This window comes from Symphalangus syndactylus, chromosome 13, assembly GCF_028878055.3.
Source record: "Symphalangus syndactylus isolate Jambi chromosome 13, NHGRI_mSymSyn1-v2.1_pri, whole genome shotgun sequence".
Taxonomy (NCBI): domain Eukaryota; kingdom Metazoa; phylum Chordata; class Mammalia; order Primates; family Hylobatidae; genus Symphalangus; species Symphalangus syndactylus.
Window position 1 is genome coordinate 117064799 of NC_072435.2, and position 24682 is coordinate 117089480.

Here is a 24682-nt window from a genome sequence, read left to right on the forward strand (position 1 = left end):
ATGTAGGACATGTCTCTTCTAAGGGGAATTGCTACGAAAAGGGCATAAAGCAAAGGCTTTTATCTCTGCTCCTAAGATGTTTATTTTAAAGGTCCACTGCTGAGGGGAAGGGCAAGGAGAGGACATAATATTTTACTTTTCATGGCATTCCTTCCTACGTTATTTGACCTTTTTTCTTACTATGTGCATTTGTTACTTTTATCATTTTTTCAAAATCACTTTTTTGTTTGTTTGTTTTTTAGAGACAGGGTCTCCCTCTGTCACCCAGGCTGGCGTACAGTGGCACAATCCTAGCTCACTGCAGTCTTGAATTCCTGGACTCAGGAGATGGACCTCAGCCTCCTGAGTAGCTGGGACTAAGGCACTCACCACCATGCTTGGTTGGCTAATCTTTTAAAAAATAATCTCACTATGTTCCCCAGGCTGGTAACTCCTGGCCTCAGGCGATCCTCCCACCTCAGCCTCCCAAGTAACTGGGACTACAGGCTCATATCACCATGCCCAGCTAATTTTTTTAAGGAGATAAAGTCTCACTGTGTTCCCCAGGCTGGTCTCCAACTCCTGGCCTCAAGCGATCCTCCTTCTTTGGCCTCCCAAAGTGCTGGGATTATAGACACGAGCTATGGTGCCCAGCCCAAAGCTAGTTTTAGAAAATATTTTGAGGATTCCCACTTCTGTTATATTTTTTCCTGTAAATCTCTGTCCAAATATTAAGTTGGCAGAGATCAAGGAGGGCTGATCTGCTACCTTTCTATTTAACCAGAGATTTACAAATTGAAGGAGTTGAGTGACCTATGCATGTATCTGGAGTAAGAGTGTTACTCAGGAAAACAAGAGCACTTCACCTTCACTTTCTAACCTCTTATCCTGGTCTATCACTATCTGAGATATTACAACTATGCTTAGCATTGTTTATTCCCTATTTCCCCTGATATAAGCTCTATAACAGGGTTTTTTTTCTTTGTCACTGCTGTATCCCTAGTACCTATAACAGTGCCTAGTACACAGTAAATGCTCAATAAACAACTACAAGGATTTTCAAGAAATCCTTTTAGCTAAGTGACAAAGATTTACACAGGCCCATAGATCCAGGACCAGAAACAAAGAAGCCTGGGCCTGAGTAAATCAGGAATTAAGGAAAATGTACACATTAATAAAAATCTACCTCTCCTCGTTTATATTGTGGCAATTAGCTGTCTACCCATTGATAATATTGTAAACATAGACAAATTCTGAGATGGGTGCAGTAGCTTATGCCTATAATCCCAGCACTTTGGGAGGCCAAGGTGGGAGGATCACTTGAGACCAGGCATTCAAGAACTACCTGGGCAACATAGCGAAACCTTGTCTCTATATTTCTAAAAATAAAAAGAAGAAATTCTGTTCATCAAAATATTATTTGTGGCCAGGCGCAGTGACTCATGCCTGTAATCCCAGCACTTTGGGAGGCTGAGGCAGGTGGATCACCTGAGGTCAGGAGTTCGAGACCATCCTGACCAATATGGTGAAACCCTATCTCTACTAAAAATACAAAAATTAGCTGGGTGTGGTGGCATGCACCTGTAGTCCCAGCTACTCCGGATGCTGAAACAGGAGAATTACTTGAACCTGGGTGGCGAGGTTGCAGTGAGTCGAGATCGAACCACTGCACTCCAGCCTGGGCAACAGAGCAAGACTCCATCTCAAAAAACAAATAAATTAATTAATTAAATAAAGATTATTTGTATCCAGAAGGCTGTGTACAAATTTCTAACCCCCAGGGGAAGCAGTTCCTTACTAAGTTAAATAGGTTATTGGTAAATATTAAAAATGGCATTTCTATTATTTTTGAGTACATAAAAAAATGAAAGGCTCTGATCAAGAGGTTATTAAATGTGGGAAGACCAAAAGAAGTTAGTTATTACAAGATATCATGGAATGTTGCAAAAATCATGGAGTTTTGAGGAGCCTTAAACATATTTGGGTATAACCATCAATCCGATGTTTGAATACCCTTAATAACATCTTTGGTCTAGGCCTCAGCACCCCACTGACACCTTCCTCAGAGGGTTCAATAAGGGGAAACTGTTTCCTTATAATGAGCAGAAATATTTTTTCCTTTAACCTACACTCACTTACCAGCTCTCAATCTTCTCCTGTGGCCATACCCTCGATCAATCTAAGCTCTTTTCACATGACTTTTTACTACATGAAGATGTCAAACACATGCTTGGATAAGTCATTTTTTTCCAGGCTAAACATCTCACATCCCTCCCACATTACTTATATGATATGGCTTTGAATGTCTCAACACCCTGAGACTGTTCCCCACACAAGCTTCAGCTTGTCTACATCCCTTTTAAAACCTCACAACTGGGTGGGCCCAGTGGCTCATGCTTATAATCCCAGCACTTTGGAAGGCCAAGGTGGGAGGATTGCTTGAAGCCAGGAGTTTGAGACCAGCCTGGTTAACATAGCAAGATCCTATCTCTACAAAAACTAATTTTTAAAAAAATTAGCTGGGCATTGTGGTGCATGCCTGTAGTCACAGCTAGGAGGCTGAGATGGACTGCTTGCTTGAGCCCATGAGTTTGAGGTTACAGTTAGCTATGATCACACCACTGTACTCCAGCCTGGGTGACTGGGTGAGACTTTGTCTCTTAAAAACAAAAACAAAAACCTGACAACCAGAAATAAAAAGAATTCCCTAGGTGCTGCCTGACACACAGAGAAAGGGATAGAAGTCTCCATTATTGAAGTGTGAACACTATGCTCCCATTAATACACGCTATAGTCTGTACAGAAGGATGCCTATAGCAAAGACCACACTTGTCTCAACTGGTAAAAAGCCACAGGGCAGGTGGGGGGGTGAAGGGATCTTTGAATTAGTAATTTCCCACCTTTCACCATTATTTACATTATTTCATTATTTCCAAGATCGTCTCCATGTTTTGAAAGTTGTTTTATCTACTTAATTCTATTTACTAAAAAATAATTGATCGATTTTCCTATTTCTATTCATTAAAAACAGAGGCATACTGAGGCAACAGTATAAACCAGTGTCACCTGACTGAGCAGCCTGAATTCCACCTGAAAGCAAACGTGACTTTTAGTAAGCCTATGTAGTCTTTCATCCAGTAAAGGTACAACTGCCTTCTGGCTTTTTGAAATACTAAAAATAGCTTCTGCATCCCCATTTTTATCTCCAAAAAATCCTTTAGGGACTCTCTGGCCTAATGACCTAATTTCCTTTTCACTGAACGGCCTGTTGTACTTAGAAGTAATGAAAGAGGCTAGGCACTAAGACGGCAATGTTACATAGTGACACTAGGGGGCAGACTATTTAGGCAGAAGGTTTTCATTAACTCTTCCAGTGCCAAAAAGGTTCCTCTATGGAAGTTACTGACTAGTCCAGGTTGATGAGCTTCTTTCTTTTCTTGTTTTTAAAAAATACATTTTTTAAAAATGCATCACGATTAACATTTGAGAATTCATTTCTTCCATTTCTTTTCCCTTTTCTTTTCTCCACAAAATAGCAAATCTTTATTTTTTCTTTTTTTTTTGAGACGGAGTTTCACTCTTATTGCCCAGGCTGGAGTGCAATGGCGTGGTCTCAGCTCACTGCAACCTCCACCTCCCAGGTTCAAGCTATTCTCCTGCCTCAGCCTCCTGAGTAGCTGGGACTACAGGCACCTGCCACCACACCTGGCTAATTTTTGTATTTTTAGTAGAGATGGGGTTTCACCATGTTGGCCAGGCTGGTCTTGAACTCCTGACCTCACGTGATCCACCCGCCTTGGCCTCCCAAAGTGCTGGGATTACAGGCGTGAGCCACCACACCCGGCCAAATAGCAGATTTTTTATTGTCATCAGTTTCTTCAATTTGCGCAAGGACGAAAGTCTATAAACTTACTAGTGACCGAAGCGGCAGTGCAGGGCGGCAAGATTCAGAGCGGCGTATCTCAAGCTCCGGCCATAGCCCTCTTCCCCATTACTTTTGCTTTCAGCTCCGGTAAGAATCAGACGATCAAAATAATGAAGGAGACTGTGTGTTGAACTGAAAACATCTTGGACACGGAGGTTGTTTAAGTAGCTGAGATAATGCTAAAACAAGAAATAATCAATGTATTTTAAATGTTGTAAATATCTCTGGTGTAAGACAACTGCAGAGAGTCCCACTGGCTACAAACACTAGTGTATCCCATACCCTTCTAATAAGATGGTCATAGTTTAGCGTCATCTTCTCCCTAGAGGCAGAATAAAACAGCTTCAAGACACATTCCCCCTAGAGGGAGTCCACAAATTAAAAATGGGAGTTCCATTAGTATTTGCGTCAGTTTTATCTCAAATATACTCCACTATGCCACTGGTTACATGAGTGATAGATGAGAATACTGGGCCTTACCTAGTTCAAATATTGAGGAAAACTGAGAGTTCAGAATTAAAGATCCTAAAACCTGAATTCATATACAAATTATAAAATTAAGTTTTATTAATGTACAAGTTAAAACACACTGAGACTTACTAGTTTACTAATTATTTTCATTTTTTTTTTAATGACTGAAACTTCCCTAACAGGCAGATCTCAGTTACTAGGAAGCAAAATAGATATATTTCTACACACAAAGTCAGATGGAAAATCCAAATACTATTTAAGAAAATTTTCCGAGTAAAAAATCCATTAAGGAATGGAATTATTAGAACTTTAAAAATAAACACTGACAAAAGAAGAGAAAGGAAAAGAGTTTTTCAGCCTCAAAACTGTCATTTAGGCTGAGCGCAATGGCTCATGCCTGTAATCCCAGCACTTTGGGAGGCCAAGGAGGGTAGATCACCTGAGGTCAGGAGTTCGAGACCAGCCTGGCCAACATGGTGAAACCCCATCTCTACTAAAAATACAAAAAATTAGCTGAGCATGGTGGCACGTGCCTGTAATCCCAGCTACTCGAGAGGCTGAGGCAGGACAATCACTGAGAACCCGGGCGGCGGAGGTTGCAGTGAGCCAAGATTGCACCACTGCACTCCAGCCTGGGCAACAAGAGCGAAACTCAGTCTCCAAAACAAACAAACAAACAAACACTGTTTTTTGCATCACTCTAGTATATTATCTCCAGTCCGAACTTTACAACATCAGGGAGATGATGACTGAAAGAGAACATCAAGAGTTTGAAGAAATCGCCTATGGCCTGGGGAGGGAGGGAGGAGCTTTGCAACCTATACGGAGTTGTTCGCCCGCCAAGAACATGATTTCCTTCAAGAAACTGGGCCAATGGGCTGATTCTCATTTGCACAGCTACTCAATATAAAAAGTAGTCTTGGCCAGGCGCAGTGGCTCACGCCTGTAATCCCAACACTTTGGGAGGCCGAGGCGGGCAGATCATGAGGTCAGGAGATCAAGACCATCCTGGCCAACATGGTGAAACCCTGTCTCTACTAAAAATACAAAAATTAGCTGGGCGCGGTGGCATGTGCCTGTAATTCCAGCTACTCGGGAGGCTGAGGCAGGAGAATCACTTGAACCAGGGAGTCGGAGGTTGCAGTGAGCCAAGATCGTGCCACTGCACTCCAGCCTGGCAACAGAGTAAGACTCTGTTTCCAAAAACAAACAAAAAAAGTAACCTTGTCATTCCTTTCCAACACAGCAACAAATTCTGGGAAAGACTTACCGCTTCAGCAAAATCAGGATTAAATTTCAACAAATTGTTTAATTCCTTCTGCAAGGAAGCTGGAGTGAGGGCCTTAGTCTCATCATTCTTTAGCAAAGAAGCCTGAAATTTAAAAATGGTAACTAAGTAGAAAGACAGGGTCAATAAACATATGAAAAGATATACTAACTAGCATCACCTGATTATTTTCTTTTCTACAGGGGTCCCCTTCAGGCTCTGGCCCCTCATCTTGCCAGCCTTGGCTGGCCTTCCCTCACTCTAGGTACACTGAAGGTGGACCCTGCCACATGCTCTCCTCTTGACCATATACAACACTGTTTCCTCTTCCAGAAACACGAAGTCTCCCACCCATCGCTCCCCAGCCATATACTACCCAAAGCTGAGCAAACCCACACCCACGCCTAGCTCATCCTCTGGGCCACCTGCTTCTGTCACCTTCTAGATGAAGGTGAGATCCTATAAGCCCCTCCATGCTCCCATAAGCCCTCTGCACTTACCCTTCCTGTAGCACTATCAAACTATAGTAAAATTGCCAATCTGACCCCACCCCAGACTGTAAGCTCCTTCCAGGCAGGTAACGTGTTTGCTTCCTGTATCTCCAGTGTCTGTATGGGGCCTTACGGAAGCCAGGTGCCTTGCCCCAGCCCTGCTTATTTGTTTCATATGGGTGATATCAGCAACAATTATATAAAATATGTAGAAAGTTGGCTACAAATTAAATGTTCACATTTAACTGGGTTATAGACACTTAACTCCAATTTTCCCTAGACGAGTTTTTCTATAAGTAAAGTAATTTCTAAGGGCAGGGTATGGTGGTTGATGCCTGTAATCCCAACACTTTGGGAGGCAGAGGCTGAGGCAGGAGTATCGCTTGAGCCCAGGAATTCAAGAACAACCTGGGCAATATACTGAGACCTCATCTCTATTTAAAAATAATAATTTCTTTAAAAAAAATTTTTTAAGTAAAAATAATTTCTAATTCCATTGTTAATTTATGTCATTATAGAAAATTATTGGCCAGATGTGGTGGCTCACACCTGTAATCCCAGCACTTTGGGAGGCCTAGGCGGGCAGATCATGAGGTCAGGAGTTGGAGACCAGCCTGGCCAACATAATGAAACCCTGTCTCTACTAAAGATACAAAACATTAGCCTTTCCTTTCTTTCTTTTCTTTTTTTTCTTTTCTTTTCTTCCCTCTGTGGCCCAGGATGGAATCTAGTCGGCTCGCTGCAGACTCTCTGCCTCCGGCTCCTATGATTCTCCTGCCCCGGCCTGCGGGCTGCCTCGGATTGCCGGCGCGTGCCACCACCGCTGCCTGCTTTTTCTCCTTTGGCTGGAGGCGCGGTTTCGCCATGTTGGCCAGGCTGGTCTCCAGCTCCTGACCCCGAGTGCTCTGCCGGCCTCGGCCTCCCGAGGTGCTGGGACTGCAGACGGAGTCTCGCTCACTCGGTGCTCGGTGTTGCCCGGGCTGGAGTGCGGTGGCGTGGTCTTGGCTCGCTGCAGCCTCTGCCTCCCAGCCGCCTGCCTTGGCCTCCCAGTGTGCTGGGATTGCAGCCTCTGCCCTGCCGCCGCCTCGTCTGGGAGGTGGGGAGCATCTCTGCGTGGCCGCCGCCCCGTCTGGGAGGTGGGGAGCATCTCTGCCTGGCCGCCCATTGTCTGGGATGTGAGGAGCGCCTCTGCCCGGCCGCCCTGTCTGGGAAGAAGTGAGGAGCGCCTCTGCCCGGCCACCCCGTCTGGGAAGTGAGGAGCTCCTCTGCCCGGCCGCCCATTGTCTGGGATGTGAGGAGCGCCTCTGCCTGGCCGCCCCTTCCGGGAAGTGAAGAGCCCCTCTGCCCGGTCACCACCCCGTCTAGGAAGTGAGGAGCGTCTCTGCCCGGCCGCCCCATCTGGGAATTGAGGAGCGCCTCTGCCCAGCCGCCCCGTCTGGGATGTGGGGAGCGCCTCTGCCCGACCGCCCCGTCTGGGAGGTCTACCACGGAGGCCAGAAGCAATGTGGGGGCTGGACGTGGTGGCTCACGCCTGTAGTCCCGGCACTCTGGGAGGCCGAGGCGGGTTGATCACTTCAGGCTAGGAGTTCGAGACCAGCCTGGCCAACATGGCGAAACATATGAAAAATACAACAGACAAACCAACCAACCAACCAACCAACCAACCAACCAACCCAGCGGCAACAAAACAGGTCTACCCTGGAGTCATACTCTAATTTTTTCTATTTTCCTCCCTTTCTGATCCTTTATCCCACTTTCTTTTTCTTCCTCTTCCTTCTCCTTCTTCTTTGTCAAATAGAGGATTGAGTTATTATCATTGATCCATACAAAGTCCCTCTCTCATTTATTTTCTTTAATTCCCACTCCCCATTTCTATTCCCCGTCTTCCCATGTGCAACCTTCCTAATGTTTGATATGCATCTTTTTGTTTGTATGTATTTTTAGAAAATGTTTATTGTTTTGTGTGCAAAAAATTAATAAAAAAAAAAATGTAAAAAAAAAAAAAAAAAAAACATTAGCCGGATGTGGTGGCACACACCTGTAATCCTAGCTACTCGGGAGGCTGAGGCAGGAGAATCACTTGAACCCAGGAGGCAGAGGTTATAGTGAGCCGAAATCACACCACTGCACTCTAGCCTGGGCGACAGGGCAAGACTCAGTCTCAAAAAAAAAAAAAAAGAAAAGAAAAAATTATTATGTAGGTGTAGTATGGGGAAAAATTATTCCAACAATATAGAAAACCTACAGAAGAAAACAAAAATCTTCTGCAATCTCACTACCCAGAAATAACACTATTAATACTTCAGTGTATATTATCCTAGTCTTTGTTCTGTATGTGTGTATATGTTACATATCATATGCTGATTTTGTTAAAAATATGTGCGTATACACATTATATAAATTTACAATATACCCTGTATTGTAAACATATATTGTGCATACACATTTTTAACAAAATCACAATATATGTTTATAATACAGGGTGTATTCCAAATGTATATGTGTATATACACATTATATTTTTAACAAAATCAGAATATGATAGGTAACTTTATTTCCTGTTCTTTTCATTTTATATTGTAAAATTTGTCTCATCATCAAATATGATTTCTTTTTTTTTTTTTTTAAGACAGAGTCTTGCTCTGTCACCAAGGCTGGAGTGCAGTGGCACAATCTTGGCTCACTGCAACCTCCACCTCTCAGGTTCAAGCGATTCTCCTGCCTCAGCATCCCAAGTAGCTGGGATTACAAGCATCCACCATCACATCTGGCTAACTTTTTGTATTTTCAGTAGAGACAGTACTTCTCCATGCTGGCCAGCATGGTGATCCACCTGCCTCTGCCTCCCAAAGTGCTGGGATTATAGGCATGAGCCACCGTGCCCGGCCCAAAAATATGATTTCTAAACCAAAACCAAAATCTAAACTTTAACTGTCATATTTATTGTAAATACTTTTTCCCAAAGTATTGGAGCCCAAGAACACCTTTGTTATTTGCCTTTTAATTTTTGAATTTTAATTTTATTTCTTTTTGAGAAGGAGTCTCGTTCTGTTGCCCAGGCTGAAGTGCAGTGGCGAAATCTTGGCTCACCACAAACTCTGCCTCATGGGTTCAAGCGATTCTTCTGCTTCAGCCTCCCAAGTAGCTGGGACTACAGGCACACGCCACCACATCAGCTAATTTTTGTGTTTTAATAGAGACGGGGTTTCACCATGTTGGTCAGGCTGGTCTCGAACTTCTGACCTCAAATGATCCACCCGCCTTGGCCTTCCAAATTGCTGGGATTACAGGCGTGAGCTGCCACGCCCATCCTGTTTGCCTGTTAATTATGTTAAAACAAGTCCTGACATGGAGATGCTTTCAATTTTTATTCTGAAAATCAAATTATCTTCTCCTACATGTTTTCTTCCACAGTTTTTTTTTTTTCCCCAGATGGAGTGTCGTTCTTGTGGCCCAGGCTGGAGTGCAGTGGTGTGATCTCGACTCACTGCAACCTCCGCTTCCCAGGTTCAAGTGATTCTCCTGCCTCAGCCTCTTAAGTATTCCACAGCTTTTATGTTAGAAAGCTCTGGCAAGGCACAGTGGCTCACACCTATAATCCCAGCACTTTGGGACACCGAGGTGGGCAGATCACCTGAGGTCAGGTGTTTGAGACCAGCCTGCCCATCATGGCAAAACCCCGTCTCTACTAAAAATACAAAAAATTAGGCAGGTGTGGTGGCAGGCGCCTCTAATCCCAGCTACTCAGGAGGCTGAGGCAGGAGAATCGCTTGAACCGAGGAGGCGGAGGTTGCAGTGAGCTGAGATCACTACCGCACTCCAGCCTGGGCAACAAAAGCAAAACTCCGTCTCAAAAAAAAAAAAAAAAAAAAAAAAAACCAACAATGTGTAGCTCATTCTAGCCTAATTACCTAATTAAAGCTGTAAATATTTACGTTTAACCCTGTAATCCATCTGTAATATACTGAGGTACAAGGTAAGGTAAGGAAGGATCCAGCTGTACTTTTTCCTTACAGTTAACCAATCATGTAGACAGGTTTTTCTAATCTGTTTGAAATTCATCTGCAGAGGTAATTCTGTAAATTTTTTTTTTTTTTTTACACGGAGTCTCACTTCATCACCCAGGCCAGAGTGCAGTAGCGCAATCTTGGCTCACTGCAACCTCCGCTCACTGCAACCTCCACCTCCTGGGTTCAAGCGATTCTCCTGCCTCAGCCTCCCGAGTAGCTGGGATTACAGGTGGGCGTCACCACACCCGGCTAATTTTTGTGTTTTTTTTTTTTTAGCAGAAACAGGGTTTCACCATGTTGGTCAGGCTGCTCTCAAACACCTGACCTTGTGATCCACCTGCCTCAGCCTCCCAAAGTGCTGGGATTACAGGCGTGAGCCACCATGCCCAGCCTCTATCACTTTTGTCTAGATATAAACATTACATCTTTCTGCAGAAAGCTCATAACAAAATTAGGGAAAACTAGAAAAATAGAGCAAAAACTAAAAATTGTATGCTGAAAATAACACAGAAAAATGTTCAGATTATGTTTCCAAGAAAATGAAAAAATATGGCTGAAAAGCATCCATAAGAAATGTTTGGGCTGGGCACGGTGGCTCACACCTGTAATCCCAGCACTTTGGGAGGCAGAGGTGGCAGTGAGCTGAGATTGTGCCACTGCACTCCAGCCTCAGTGACAGAGTGAGACTCCATCTCAAAAAAAAGAAACAAAAAAGAAGTATTTGGGGCACGGTGGTTCATGTCTGTAATCCCAGCACTTTGGGAAGCCAAGGCAGGTGGATCACCTTAGATCGAGAGTTGAAGACCAGCCTGGCCAATGTGGTGAAACCCCATCTCTACTAAAAATACAAAAATTAGCCGAGTGTGGTGGTGCACGCCTGTAATCCCAGCTACTTGGGAGTCTGATGCATGAGAATAGCTTTAACCCAGGAGGCAGAGGTTGCAGGGACCCAAGATCATGCCACTGCACTCCAGCCTGGGCAACACTCTAGCCTGGGCAACAGAGTGAGACTCTGTCTCAAAGACAACAAAAAAAGAGAGAAGTGTTTGGAGCAAAGTGTATTAATATCTGCAACTGGAAATATATATCAAAAAATAAGATGAAATGGCTGGACAGAGAGTGGTTAGATAAGTAATAAATAGAACAAAAATATTAATTGTAGAATCGAGGTAATAGGTATGAGTAATTACTATACACTGCTTTTCAGGCTCTCTTTATGTTTGCAAATGTCTATAATAAAATGTTGAGAGAAGGGTTAAATCACAGGGTTTTAGGCTGTTAGTCACATACCATTACTAAATGAAACCTGGATTATAACTTTAATAGAAAAATAAAATCACACACAAAATAGGAAGGGGCACAGAGCTACAAGCGCTTCGTTAGTGAGGCAGAGGGGACCAAGAGTAAAGGCTGACACAGACTGACTAATAAATCTATGCACATAATGGGCCTATGCCACGACACACATCACAGAACTAGACACATCACAGGACTAGAAGAGAAGTTCATGATAAATTACAGAATTCACATACCTGTTGAGAAAGAAAAAATTCTGCTTGTTTTTGGGACAGAGGCCCACTGCAAGATACCTCCTCTTCTCTGGAAAAAATAAAAAAACAAAAATAGTAAAGAATTACACAAAAGTGAAAATGATAACATTTAAAATCAAATGGATTCTTATATCGAAAGAGTTCAAAAAATTTAATTCTCTCCTCAGAACTAGGAAAGAAAAACATAAAAAGTGATGTTGAGATCAATGCACAGAGCCCAGAAAGAAGCCCTGTCATGCACGGTGAAATGGTTTTTGGCAACAGTGCCAAGACCATTTGATAAGGAAAGGACAGCCTTTCCAACCAATGATGCTGGGAAAACTGCACATCCACATGCAAAAGCATGAAGGTGGATCCTTATCTAATACCATCTTCAAAAATTAACTCACAAGGACTCAAAGACCTCAATGTGAGGCCAAAAACTGTAAAACTCTTAGAAGATCTTCCTTCCACTTGCTAGTAATAAAAAATAAATAATACATTTTTAAATAAAAAAATTAAAAACTCTTAGAAGAAAACATCAAGGAGGCCAAGCACGGTGGCTCACACCTGTAATCCCAGCACTTTGGGAGGCCAAGGCAGGTGGATCACAGGGTCAAGTGATCAAGACCATCCTGACCAACATGGTGAAAACCTGTCTCTACTAAAATACAAAAAATTAGCCAGGCGTGGTGGTGCGTGCTTGTAGTCCCAGCTACTCAGGAGGCTGAGGCAGGAAAATTGTTTGAACCCGGGAGGCAGAGGTTGCAGTGAGCCGAGATCACGCCTGCACTCCAGCCTGGTGGCAGAGCAAGACTCCATCTCAAAAAGAAAAGATCACAAAAAGAAAAAAATTGAAATTTTCCTTTAAAAAAGAACTAAGAAATATATGTAAGTACATCCTATAAAATAAAAAGGTTCTCTAACAAAGTAATTTCTTTTAGACAAAGAATTATAATCATTAGTTAGATTTAAATTTAAAGAATACATTTCTTCAATTTTCATGATGAAATTCAGTTTACTAAATATGCACGATTTTCTGAAACCATATACCTTTATAGAAAATATATTGGATTATACATAAATGACTTCTTAGAATAAGATAAAAACAAAAAGACGGAGTTAGACCTAAATCAATCAAGTTAATTTAAGAGAAAACCAACCCAAATAAGAAAAGTCTGAATTTTAACATTTCTGCAGAAGTGACACTTTGCTACTTTAAGCATATAAAGTAGCTAGAAAAAGGATTACACTGTAGCCTAGAAGCATTTCTGAGGGGAACTAACTAAAAGAGAAAGTAGAGAATAATAATAGTTAACATTTCTAGGCACAGTTCTGAACACTTTATATGAATTTATCATTTAATTCTGACAACCCTCTGGGGAAGTGGTATGAGCCCCATTTTGCAGATAAAGAGCTCAAAGCACAGAAAGGGTGAGTAACTTGCCCAAGGTCTCACAGACCAAAGGCAGAGGAGCAGCAGGCAAACCTGGGGATCTGACTGCAGAGCCAGACTCTTAACCCCACACTGTGTTGTCTTTCCACCAGACAAGAAGCATTTGTAAGGAAATGAGTTTTGGGGAGCAGTTAATGGTACTATTATCCTCTTGCTCTCAATATGTGCTGAACAAATCATTTAGCAGTTCAAAAACTACTCATAGAAAGTGCGATAAGCATTCCCCATTTATAAACAATGTCACCCCCTGCCACCCTGGGCATTACAGTAGCCTAACAGCCTGCAATGCAGTAAATAATAAGCTCCCAGGAAATGATAAGGGCCCTTGACCACCTCCTTAGGGCAGGTGGGGCTTACTTCTCTCAGAGCTCTGGACAGCCTATCTGTTTACTTGTCAGCCTTCCTCACCAGATCACAGGCTCTTTGACACCAGGGAATACGAAATACATACATATCTTTTTGCCTGCAAGTACAAGTAGTTTATTTGGAAGCAATCCCAGATAACAGTAGTTGGGGAAGGGGAAGTAAAACAGCAAAAGGAAGGACAGTTAATACAAAGTGTGTTACTGGGCCAGTTACCAGTATGGGTGATGGACTATATATTGATTCATCCAACATTCAGGTACAGAACACATTCTATGAGTCAGGCACTCTACTAAACACTGGGGAAATGTGATGAAACAAGACAGAGAAGGGTCTCAGTTCTCAAGGGGTGAAGAGGCAGGGGAAACAGATAAGCAAGCAAGCAAGTAAATTAAGGTTACTTAGTGATGAGAGGTATGGAGGAATAAAGAAATAGAAAGTATTTGGGGCCGAGTGGGTGGCTCATGCCTGTAATCCCAGCACTTTGGGAGGCCAAGGCGGGTGGATCACCTGAGGTCAGGAGTTTGAGACCAGCCTGGCCAACACAGTGAAACGCTATCTCTACTAAAAATACAAAAATATTAGCGGGTGTGGTGGTGGGTGCCTGTAATCCCAGCTATTTGGGGGGTGGAGGCAGGAGAATCGCTTGAACCCAGGAGGTGGAAGTTGCATTGAGTCAAGATCGTGCCATTGCACTCCAGGCTGGGTGACAGTGAGATTCGATCTCAAAAAAAAAGAAAAAGAAAGTATTTGGGATAGGGGCTACCTCATCGTCAGGGAGGCCTGTCTGAGGAAAGTTGAGCTGCGATCTGAATGGTGAAAGGGAGCACACGAGGTGAAAAGCCAGGGAACAGCATTCTAGGCAACCTGAGGCAGAAACTGACTGGAGTAGTCAAGAAACTGAAGGATAAAGTCAGAGCAGTCACTATGCTGAGAGTGAAGGAGAAAGTAAAGAGAAAGGGGTCAGGGAAGTTCATCGGGCCAGGTTATACAGGCACTGAGGCCATGGTAAGCTCAGACTCCTCTCTAAGTTCCAAAGGGTTTAGGCAGAAAAGTGCTGGGGTCTGATTAATATTCTTAGGGGCTTCCCCGGATGCTGCCTGAAGAACAGATGTAGGGAGACGGGAGTTAAGTCAAGGAGAAAAGTGATGCTAGTGCAGGTTTGGTGAGCAGATTTGGTGCTTAGACTCCAGGGACAGCAGTGGCCATGAGATACGTGAACAAGTTCCAGACATAGCAGGGAGGAAGTACTGACCGGATCTGCTGAGGGACTGGGGTGAAGGACAGGGAGGAATCAAGGATACTACTGCATTTTGGGCTTGACCAACTAAGTGAGTAACTTCCTTACAACAGCTTCCTTAGAGGCTAGACCTTAGAAGGCATTCAATAAATTTTCACTGAATTAATCAAGTGTTACTTCACTCTGATGTAACAAACAATACCAGTCAGGGACCCAGCAGAAAACAAAGAACACATTCGAATTGAGTAGTCTGAGAAGAGTTTAACAAAGGATCAATTTACAAAAGTAGGGGAAAGGACAGAGAAGTCATAAGAGACAATACAGTCCCCAGGACTGATAATAGTGGGGTACCTTTCACCTGGGGCCTGCAAACACTTGCTCCTAGTTACCGAACCCCCTGAAGGAGTGCAGAAAGAGCGACCTGACAGAAGCTGTGACCCTACAGCCAGCCCCCCAGGACCCCCAAGAAAGGGAGCCAATGAATCCACACTCCACCTCATTCTCCCTGGCCATTGGGATTTCCTGCCAGTGCCTCCCATTGGCCAATCACAAGTCAGAGGGCAAGGGACCCACTGGTGCAGCCCTTATCAGTTAACTTCCCAGATCTGGAAGGGTAAAAGGGGCATAAGCCAGCACGTGAACTCTAAATCAACAAGGACTTATTGCACTTGAAATTATACTATTTCACAGGAAAAGGATCCCTGTCAGAAAAGCCAAATTACCTTACAGATACATCAAGTTCTTCTTTTTCCATTTTTCTTTCACCCTCATCTCTACTGGTCAGTTCCATATCAGCATCCTCCACTGTCTTTTTCTCACCATTCTGGAAGTACTGCTGAAGGGCAGTGTACAGTTTAAACACTTGGCTGAAAGAAAGCTTACTGTAGGCCAAGATCATGTGACGCAGAAACAAACCTACAAAATAAGACCAGAGACAAGGGGAAAGCATTAACTGACATCCAGGCTACACAATGGCAACTCCACAATGGCAATGACTGTTTGCTGCAATTCTTCCTTCAGAAGAATAAAAAAGAGACACTTGCAGTTGCCATTCCCTCCTCCTGGAATGTTCTTCCCCAGTCCTTTACAAAGCTTGTTTCTTCTTATACAGGGCTCAATCTACCCACCCCACCTCCACCTGAAGGCTTCCATTTTACTTTCTTCATGGCAGTTACACTATCTGAAATGATATTTATGTGTTTACTTTTACCAACTGGCTCCCCCAACCAGAGGTAATCTCCGTAAGAGGAAATTCCATGTCTATCTTACACGTCCAGAGCCTGGCACATAGGAAGAGATAGAGAAATAGCTCACGCTGAATAACATAAAAATTACCATGCAAAAAAGCCAGAGGGATAGAGCATGGGATAAAGATAATAGAAAAGCATCAAAGAAACACCACGCACGTATGCCCTCATTTTGCATACTATACCAATAATGTATTTTTACTTACCTCTCTTCATAAGTCTGGGCTGGTGACCCTCACTTACAGATGGACCATGCAGGCAAGTGATCCAGAGGACTGTGAGAAAGAGCTGGGAACCCCTAAAAACCCCAGGACCAGGCTCTGACTCTTACTATTGTAGACAAAACAGAAGGTGCTTTTCCACAGTTAATGACTTAAATATAGATCAAAACAGTAAGGCAATAAATACAAACTGCAACACCTCCAACATCCCCACTGTGTCTGTTCACAGATATAGCAGAGCAATGATAGACATGACTTAGAAAGCTGCTCACTTCAATGAAAATACTCTCTGCTCTTCTTAGAAGAGTTTCATACCTACTACACTTGTTTTGTGAACCTCTGGTTCAGTTCCAGAGAAAGAATCTGAAAGGTCATCAAAAAACTGTTCCATATCCTTCAACTCGCCTTCAGCCATCAGTTTGATTCTGAATGAGAAAATCGAGGTGCATATTTTAGAAAGGCCCTTTGAACAACTTCTCATGTTTCATATTCCTCAATTATCTCAAATAATGTATTTTACAGGCAATTCAAAGATTTGTATAAAATGGTGGCTCATAAAACAAACTTCATAATTCAAAATGTTACTCCCGTATTTCTGAAAAGTATCATTGTTGTTTTCTTGATCATAAAATTTGTCAAACTATCGCATCAACCAATAAACATTCAATTATCTGCAATGACTAAAAAGAATAAGATGGATCCATAAAGAATAATACAATTTGGGGGAAAAAGCTATGAAACAGTATGTTTAATGTTACCCATTTTTCAGCCAGGTGCGGTTGCTCGCACTTGTAATCCCAGCACTTTGCGAGGTGGAAGCGGATGGATTGCTTGAGCCCAGGAGTTCAAGACCAGCCTAGGCAACACAGCAAAATCCCATCTCTACTAAAAATACAAAAAATTACCCAGGTTTGGTGGCGTATGCTTGTAGTCCCAGCTACTTGGGAGTCTGAGGTGGGAAGATCACCTGAGCTCGGGAAGTCCAGGCTGTGGTGAGCCCTGATTGCGCCACTGTACTCCAGCCTGGGCAACAGAGTGAGACCCTGTCTCCAAAAAAAAGCTATCCATTTTTCAACAAAAAAGAATTAAGTAAAGATTCTTGGGAAAACAACCTAGAATAATAAAGGTATCTTTTTAAAAGAATTAACTACCACATACCCTTTTGTGATTTTCATCTACCTTGACACCTTTTCATATATAAAGAAGAAAATGAAGTTTACCTGATCTGCACTGAATTCGCCAGCTGTGGACAAGATTCTTCAATTAACTTGTAAAGTTTTGACAGTGTAATATCTGGGCCCTGTGTAAAGGAGAGATAGGGAGGTATGGATTTTAAAGAGCTGGAGACTGATAAAGAATTGCAAACGCCGGGCGCAGTGGTTCACACCTGTAATCCCAGCTCTCAGGGACGCAAGAGGCGGGAGGATAGCTTGAGCCCAGGAGTTCGAGACCTGCCTGGGCAATATAGCGAGACCCCATTCCCCAGAAAAAGAAAAAAAAAAAGACAAAAAAAAAAATAAGCGTAAGAATTGCAAACATAAATTCATTTATCAACCCCTCTGCTTTAATAATCACTCCAAATATGCAAATAAGGATTTTTCTATCTACCTAAAACACTAAAGTAATACTTCACATTTGCATACCATTTTTGTCTAGTCAGTGGAATGGTCTAAAATAGAAAAAAAGCATAGGATTTATAGTCTGAAGGATCCACTGTTCCTTCCTTCTTAGCTTTGTAATCATGGCAAAATTGTGACCTCTGAGTCCTAGTTTCCTTCATCAGTAAAATGGAGATAATAATATCTCCCTTGTTTTTGGCAAAGATTAAATAAGATAATACAAAGTGCTTTGTAAACTGGAAAACACTATATGAACACTATTTTTCACAAACACAATCTCATTTGATCTTCTCCCAAACCTTGTAAGGTAGGCAGACATACTATGTGCTGAAGTCTATAAAGAGTACCACGAGAGGCCGGGCACAGTGGCTCATGCCTATAATCCCAACATTTTGGGAGGCCAAGGTGGGCACATCACCTGAGGCCAGGAGTTCAAGACCAGCCTGGCTGACATGGCAAAACCCCGTCTCTACTAAAAACACAAAAATTAGCCAGGCATGGTGGCACACACCTGTAGTCCCAGCTACTCGGGAGGCTGAGGCGGGAGAATGGCTTGAACCCGGGAGGTGGGGGTTGCAGAGAGCCAAGATCATTCCATTGCACTCCAGCCTGGGTGACAGAGCAAGACTCCGTCTCCAATAAAAAAAAAAAAAAAGAGTACCACAAGGAACAAAGAGTATGCAACCTCAGCTACCAAGAAGATTACAGTCTACTTGAGATTTAAAACTAAATATAGAAACTTTTTCAGAGAATAAGATGACTGCATATATGCCAACTTTACATGTGGATAACCCAGCAATTGTACTTCTAGGGAAGTTATTTTGGCATACATTGTTTGAAATGAAGAAAAACTGAAAAGAGCCTGTAAGTCCAATAAAGACTTAATTTATAATACAGAGTTGAATTACGTTGCTTTTCTTACTGTGAAATATAACGCGGCCATTAAAAAGACCATTCGGGGCCTGGCGCAGTGGCTCATGCCTGTAATACTAGCGCCTTGGGAGGCTGAAGCAGGCAGATTACTTGAGGTCAGGAGTTCGAGACCAGCCTGGGCAACATGGTGAAATCCCATGCCCAGGCTGCTCTTGAACTCCTAGGCTCAAGTGATCCTCCCACCTTGGCCTCCCAAAGTCTAGGCACCCAGCCAAAAATTAACTAATTTAAGAAATCAGTTAGTAAAGGAGTTGAGGTCTGGCTGGGATGCTACTAGATGAACTCTCCATACATTTTGATTAAAACTATACAGTAGGGGGCCAGGTGTGGTGGCTCATGCCTATAATCCCAGCACTTTGGGAAGCTGAGGCAGGTGGATCCCTTGAGCCCAGGAGTTCAAGACTAGCCTGAGCAACAAAGGGAGACCACATCTCTACCAAAATTTAAAAATTAGCCAGGCATGGTGGCAGGTGCCTATAGTCCCAGCTACTTAGGAGACTGAGGTAGGAGTACAGCTTGAGCCAGGGAGGTGGAGGCTATGGTAAGCTATGATCACACCACGGCACTCCAGTCCAGGTGACTGAGGGAGTGAGATCCCACCACTCTAAAAAATTTTAAAAATAAATAAATTTAAAAATAAGAAATTAAATAAAATAACTATATAGTAGTTAGCCAGGTTAAAAACCAGAAAGAATTCCAAACAGCAAAAAACAACATAAGCAGGAAGGTGAGAGTTAAGAGACCAGAATCGCTGTTTCTTTTTTTTTTTTGGAGACGGATGCCCAGGCTGGAGTGCAGTGATGTGATCTCAGCTCACTGCAACCTCCGCCTCCTGGGTTCAAATGATTCTCCTGCCTCAGCCTCCCGAGTAGCTGGGACTACAGGCGCACATCACAATGCCCAGCTAATTTTTTTGTATTTTTAGTAGAGATGGGGTTTCACCATGTTGGCCAGGCTGGTCTCGAACTCCTGACCTCAAGTGATCCACCCACCTCAACCTCCCAAAGTGCGGGGATCACAGGTGTAATCCCACCCGGCCTTTTATTTACCAAAATTTTAGTATTGTAACTTTAATAATGGAGGGAAATGCATTTATAATAATAGCAAACGTGGCTAGCTCTGGGAGCTACAAATTACAAAGACATCCCTTTTATGTAACTAGGTAAGTCTCTTAACCATGGTGTCCTCAGTTCTCCCCTCTTCCCATTCCCCTCACCCACAAATACAAGTGATACATTTTTTAAAAAATCCTTTATAAACTATACTAAGGAATATAAATGCAACTCTAGATACTAATTTTATTAGGTTTATCTTTTAAGATCCCACAATATGGAGGCCCAGGAACCCAGATCTGTTTCTGCCATCGCTGTTACTCAACAGACAATGCTTATCCATCAAGGCATAGCTTCACACTTTCTGTAAGAAATCCTCAGGCCGGGTTCGGTGGCTCACGCCTATAATCCCAGCACTTTGGGAGGCCGAGGCGGACGGATCACGAGGTCCGGAGATCAAGACCATCCTGGCTAACACGGTGAAACCCCATCTCTACTAAAAATCCAAAAAATTAGCCGGGCGTGGTGGCGGGAGCCTATAGTCCCAGCTACTCGGGAGGCTGAGGCAGGAGAATGGCATGAACCCGGAAGATGGAGCCTGCAGTGAGCCGAGATTGTGCCACTGCACTCCGGCCTAGGCGACAGAGCGAGACTCCGTCTCAAATAAAAAACAAAAAAATCCTCTCCATTCACCTGAGTGCACTCATCCACCTCTATCGCATTTCATTCATTTTACAAAAAACTACTCAAGCATTTTAGGAGGCTTTGGGGATGTACCAGTAAACAAAAACAGGACTAAGTACTGAGCTCTTGGAGGTTACCGTCTAATGGGGGAGAAGGCCATCAATCACGTAACCATGAATATAAATGGAAAAACCACAACTGATATACGGGAAGGTATATGCCCTATGTGAACACACTAAAATGAAAATACTAGTAATATTGAGCATTTACTACATGCTAATAACAGTTTCTAGGCCGGGCGCGGTGGCTCACGCTTGTAATCCCAGCGCTTTGGGAGGCCAAGGCGGGCGGATCACGAGGTCAGGAGATCGAGACCACGGTGAAACCCCGTCTCTACTAAAAATACAAAAAATTAGCCGGGCGTGGTGGCGGGCGCCTGTAGTCCTAGCTACTCAGAGAGGCTGAGGCAGGAGAATGGCGTGAACCCGGGAGGCGGAGCTTGCAGTGAGCCAAGATCGCGCCACTGCACTCCAGCCTGGGCGACAGAGCGAGACTCCATCTCAAAAAAAATAAAAAAAAAAAAAAAAAAATTAGCCGGGCGTGGTGGCGGGCGCCTGTAGTCCCAGCTACTCGGAGAGGCTGAGGCAGGAGAATGGCGTGAACCCAGGAGGCGGAGCTTGCAGTGAGCCGAGATCGTGCCACTGCACTCCAGCCCGGGGGGCAGAGCGAGACTCCGTTTCAAAAAAAAAAAAAAAAAAAAAAAAACAGTTTCTACTATTGTTCCCATTTTACAGAGAGAAAACTGAGACCCAAATGAATTAAGGAACTTAATTATCTGAGCTAGACCTGTATCTGCAAAATGAAGTAACACATGACCGCCGGGCGCAGTGGCTCACGCCTGTAATCCCAATACTCTGGGAGACCAGGCGGGAGGATCTCTTGAGTCCAGGAGTTCAAGACCAGCCTGAATAACATGGCAAAATCCCGTCTCTACAAAAAATACAAAAAAATTAGCTGGGCGTAGTGACCCGCGCCTGTACTCCCAGCTACTTGGGAGGCTGAGGTGGGAGGATCATTTGAGCCTGAGTGATCGAGGCTGCAGTGGGCCGCAATCACACTACTGCACTCCAGTCTGGGTGACAAAGCGAGACCCTGTCTCAAAAAAATAGTAATAATTTAAAACAAATTTTAAGTGAAGTGCTTAGCACACAGTTAAGTATTCAATCAGTGCTCGTCCTTGGATTTATGCCTTTTTTTTTTTTTTTTTTGGAAACGGAGTCTTGCACTGTCGCCCAAGCTGGAGTGCAGTGGCGCAATCTCGGCTCACTGCAACCTCCGCCTCTCAGGTTCTAGCGATTCTCCTGCCTCAGCCTCCCGAGTAGCTGAAATTTCAGGTGCCCGCCACCACATCCAGCTAATTTTTTGTGTTTTTAGTAGAGACGGGGTTGCACTACGTTGGTCAGGCTGGTCTCGAACTCCTGACCTCGTGATCCACCCGCCTTGCCCTCCCAAAGTGCTGAGATTATAGGCGTAAGCCACCGCGCCCGGCCCGGTTTTATGGCATTTTTACTGTTTATTACGGTCCTCTAGGATAGGGAGACTGTATGACTTATCCCTGTGTCTCCAACGCTCTATTGTATAGCCCCATTCTAAAGAAGATACAGGATCTGAGACTCTAACTCTCAGCTAATAAATACTGGAGCCAGACATGAACTTGCAAAAAAAAAAAAAATGCATGTAAAGCGCCTGGCCCACCGTAAATGCTCAGTACGTGTTAGCTACCGGTAGTAGCTTTCTTAATTTCTTCACGTTCTTCCAGGCAGGGAGAGTATCTGATGGACACGCGTGTCCCCAAGCCCAGGGTTCCGCACAGAGCAGATGCTCAGGAAAAGTTTGCTGCACCAGCAGGAGCCAGCAGGCGCCTCTCACCTGCAGCAGGGGCAGGAGCAGCTGGTTAAGCCTCCGCCGCTCCATGAGGCTGACGGCGCCCTCGCCTGTGCGGCTCATCTCGTTCAGGAGCACCAGCACCGCGATCTTGTACGGCGTCACCCAGTCCTTGATGCCGAACACATTGGCGTGCACCACCCCATTGGTCATCATGGGATTGAAGTAGAGGCTCTCGTGGACGCTGGCCATGGCGGCCCGAGACTAAGTCTCGGGCCCGCAGCGCGCTGCTGCCAGTTTTCACCACAAGGAACACACTACCGGGTCTACATCTCCGCCCGCCCTCACAGTATCCCAGGAAACAGACATCTGCGTGCTCGCGGCATGTTGTTAACCAATCAGAGCAGTCTGTCAGAGCACATGGGAGGGCGACAGCCAGTCAGAATGTACAAGACTGCGTGGAGGGGTGCACCAAAAGACTGATTCCCTACAGAAATTTTTGCCGAGTGGGAGCAGGTTCCCAGGCTACGTGGACAGGGACCGGATGGGAGGGGAAGTTGATGCTTGGGGTCAGGGCTGAAGGGACTGAGGAGCTCCCAATGTGGTTTTGTTGTTGTTGTTGGTTGGTGGTGGTGGTGGTGGTGGTTGTTGTCGTTGTTGTTTGAGACGATATCTCGCTGTGTTACCAAGACTGGAGGGCAGTGGTTATTCGTAGGCGCCCTCAAAGACCTGGGCTTGAGCGATCCTCCCGCCTCACCTTCCCGAGAAGCTAGGACTACAGGCAGCGCGCCTGACTTGTTCATAGAATTTGAAAATAGTTCAAATTGAATGTTTAAATGATTGTGTTTAAAAGTAACGAATTAAATTTGCACCCTTAAAGTATGTATTTAATTCATTATGTTACTTTTAAACTCAAATGTTTAGGAGTTTCATTTAACTCTGTCTTTTTAAAGATAGGAACATGAGATTTTTCTTCAGCGTTTCACAAATGCCATTTGCAGACAGCCAGATCAGGATGCCAGTGGTCATGTATCCTTACGTGAAATAGATTAGCAATATCACCTCCCTGTGCTGAGTCAGTTTTCTACCTAATAAACCACAAAATCTATACTCTGCATTTCAAAACCCTCCAAAAGCAATCCCCAGCCAATGTTTTGAACCTGATTTTTCACAATTCCCCTTCCGTTCATCTGTACCTCTCCCAAGACACTTAGTTCTCTATACCCTGAGTTATTATTAATGATCTGGTATCCCTATTAGTCTTTATGTCCCTTGAAAGAAAAACCACATACCATTCAACTTTGGCTACCCACACGCACACACTGTGCCTTGTGCCTTTTGTTTTATTTTGAGACGCAGTCTCCTCTGTCGCCCAGGCTGGAGTGCAGTGGCACGATCTCTGCTCACTGCAAGCTCCACCTCCCTGGTTCACGCCATTCTCCTGCTTCAGCCTCCCGAGTAGCTGGGACTACAGGCACCCGCCACCACACCTGGCTAATTTTTTGTGTTTTTAGTAGAGACGGGGTTTCACCGTGTTAGCCAGGATGGTCTCGATCTCCTGACCTCGTGATCCGCCCGCCTTGGCCTCCCAAAGTGCTGGGATTACAGGTGTGAGCCACCGCGCCCGGCCTGCCTTTTGCCCATGTTTATGTTCGTTTAAATTATACTTTCTCTCTCTCTCATTCTGCCACCCAGGCTGGACTGCAGTGGCACGCTCACGGCTCACTGCAACCTCAGCCTCCAGTTAAAGTAGGTAATTAGACATGAGCAGGGCAGGAGACCCCCTCACCCTCAGGAATGCCAGGCTCAAGCAATCCTCCCGCCTCAGCCTCACGAGTAGTTGAGATTACAGGCTTGCGCCACCATGCATGGCTAATTTTTTTTCCCCGAGACGCAGTCTTGCTCTGTCGCCCAGTCTGGAGTACAGTGGCTTGATCTCGGCTCACTACAACCTCTGCCTCCCGGGTTCAAGCAATTCTCCTGCCTCAGCCTCCGGAGTAGCTGGAACTACAGGCACACACCACCACGCCCGGCTAATTTTTGTATTGTTTGTAGAGATGGGGTTTCACCATGTTGGCCAGGCTGGTCTTGAACTGGTTGAACTCCTGACCTCAGGTGATCTGCCCACCTCGGCCTCCAAAAGTGCTGGGATTACAGGCATGAGCCACTGTGCCTGGCTGCATGGCTAATTTTTTTATTTTTTGTAGACATGAGGTCTCGCTGTGTTGTCCAGGCTGGTCTCCAACTCCTGGACTCAAGTGATCCTCCTGCCTCAGCCTCCCAAATTGCTAGGATTAAAGGCATGGGCCAC

General features: G+C 44.3%; 1 protein-coding gene across 3 annotated transcripts in view; it reads right to left on the reverse strand.

Moving 5' to 3' along the window:
- ANAPC5 (anaphase promoting complex subunit 5) overlaps positions 1-22781 on the reverse strand; it is a 45969-nt gene extending 23188 nt beyond the window's left edge. For 2 of the 3 annotated variants that reach the window (XM_055237754.2, XM_055237753.2), the window contains exons 1-7: positions 22417-22781; positions 17420-17499; positions 16515-16624; positions 15454-15646; positions 11676-11742; positions 5646-5747; positions 3893-4083 (exon numbers count right to left, since the gene is read on the reverse strand). In XM_055237754.2, coding sequence (XP_055093729.1) covers positions 3893-4083; positions 5646-5747; positions 11676-11742; positions 15454-15646; positions 16515-16624; positions 17420-17499; positions 22417-22623 — 950 coding nt within the window. In that variant the 5' untranslated portion in view covers positions 22624-22781. The remainder of the gene's footprint in view (positions 1-3892; positions 4084-5645; positions 5748-11675; positions 11743-15453; positions 15647-16514; positions 16625-17419; positions 17500-22416) is intronic. The other variant, XM_055237757.2, reaches the window with a different exon arrangement.
- Between the last annotated feature and the right edge of the window lie 1901 nt (positions 22782-24682).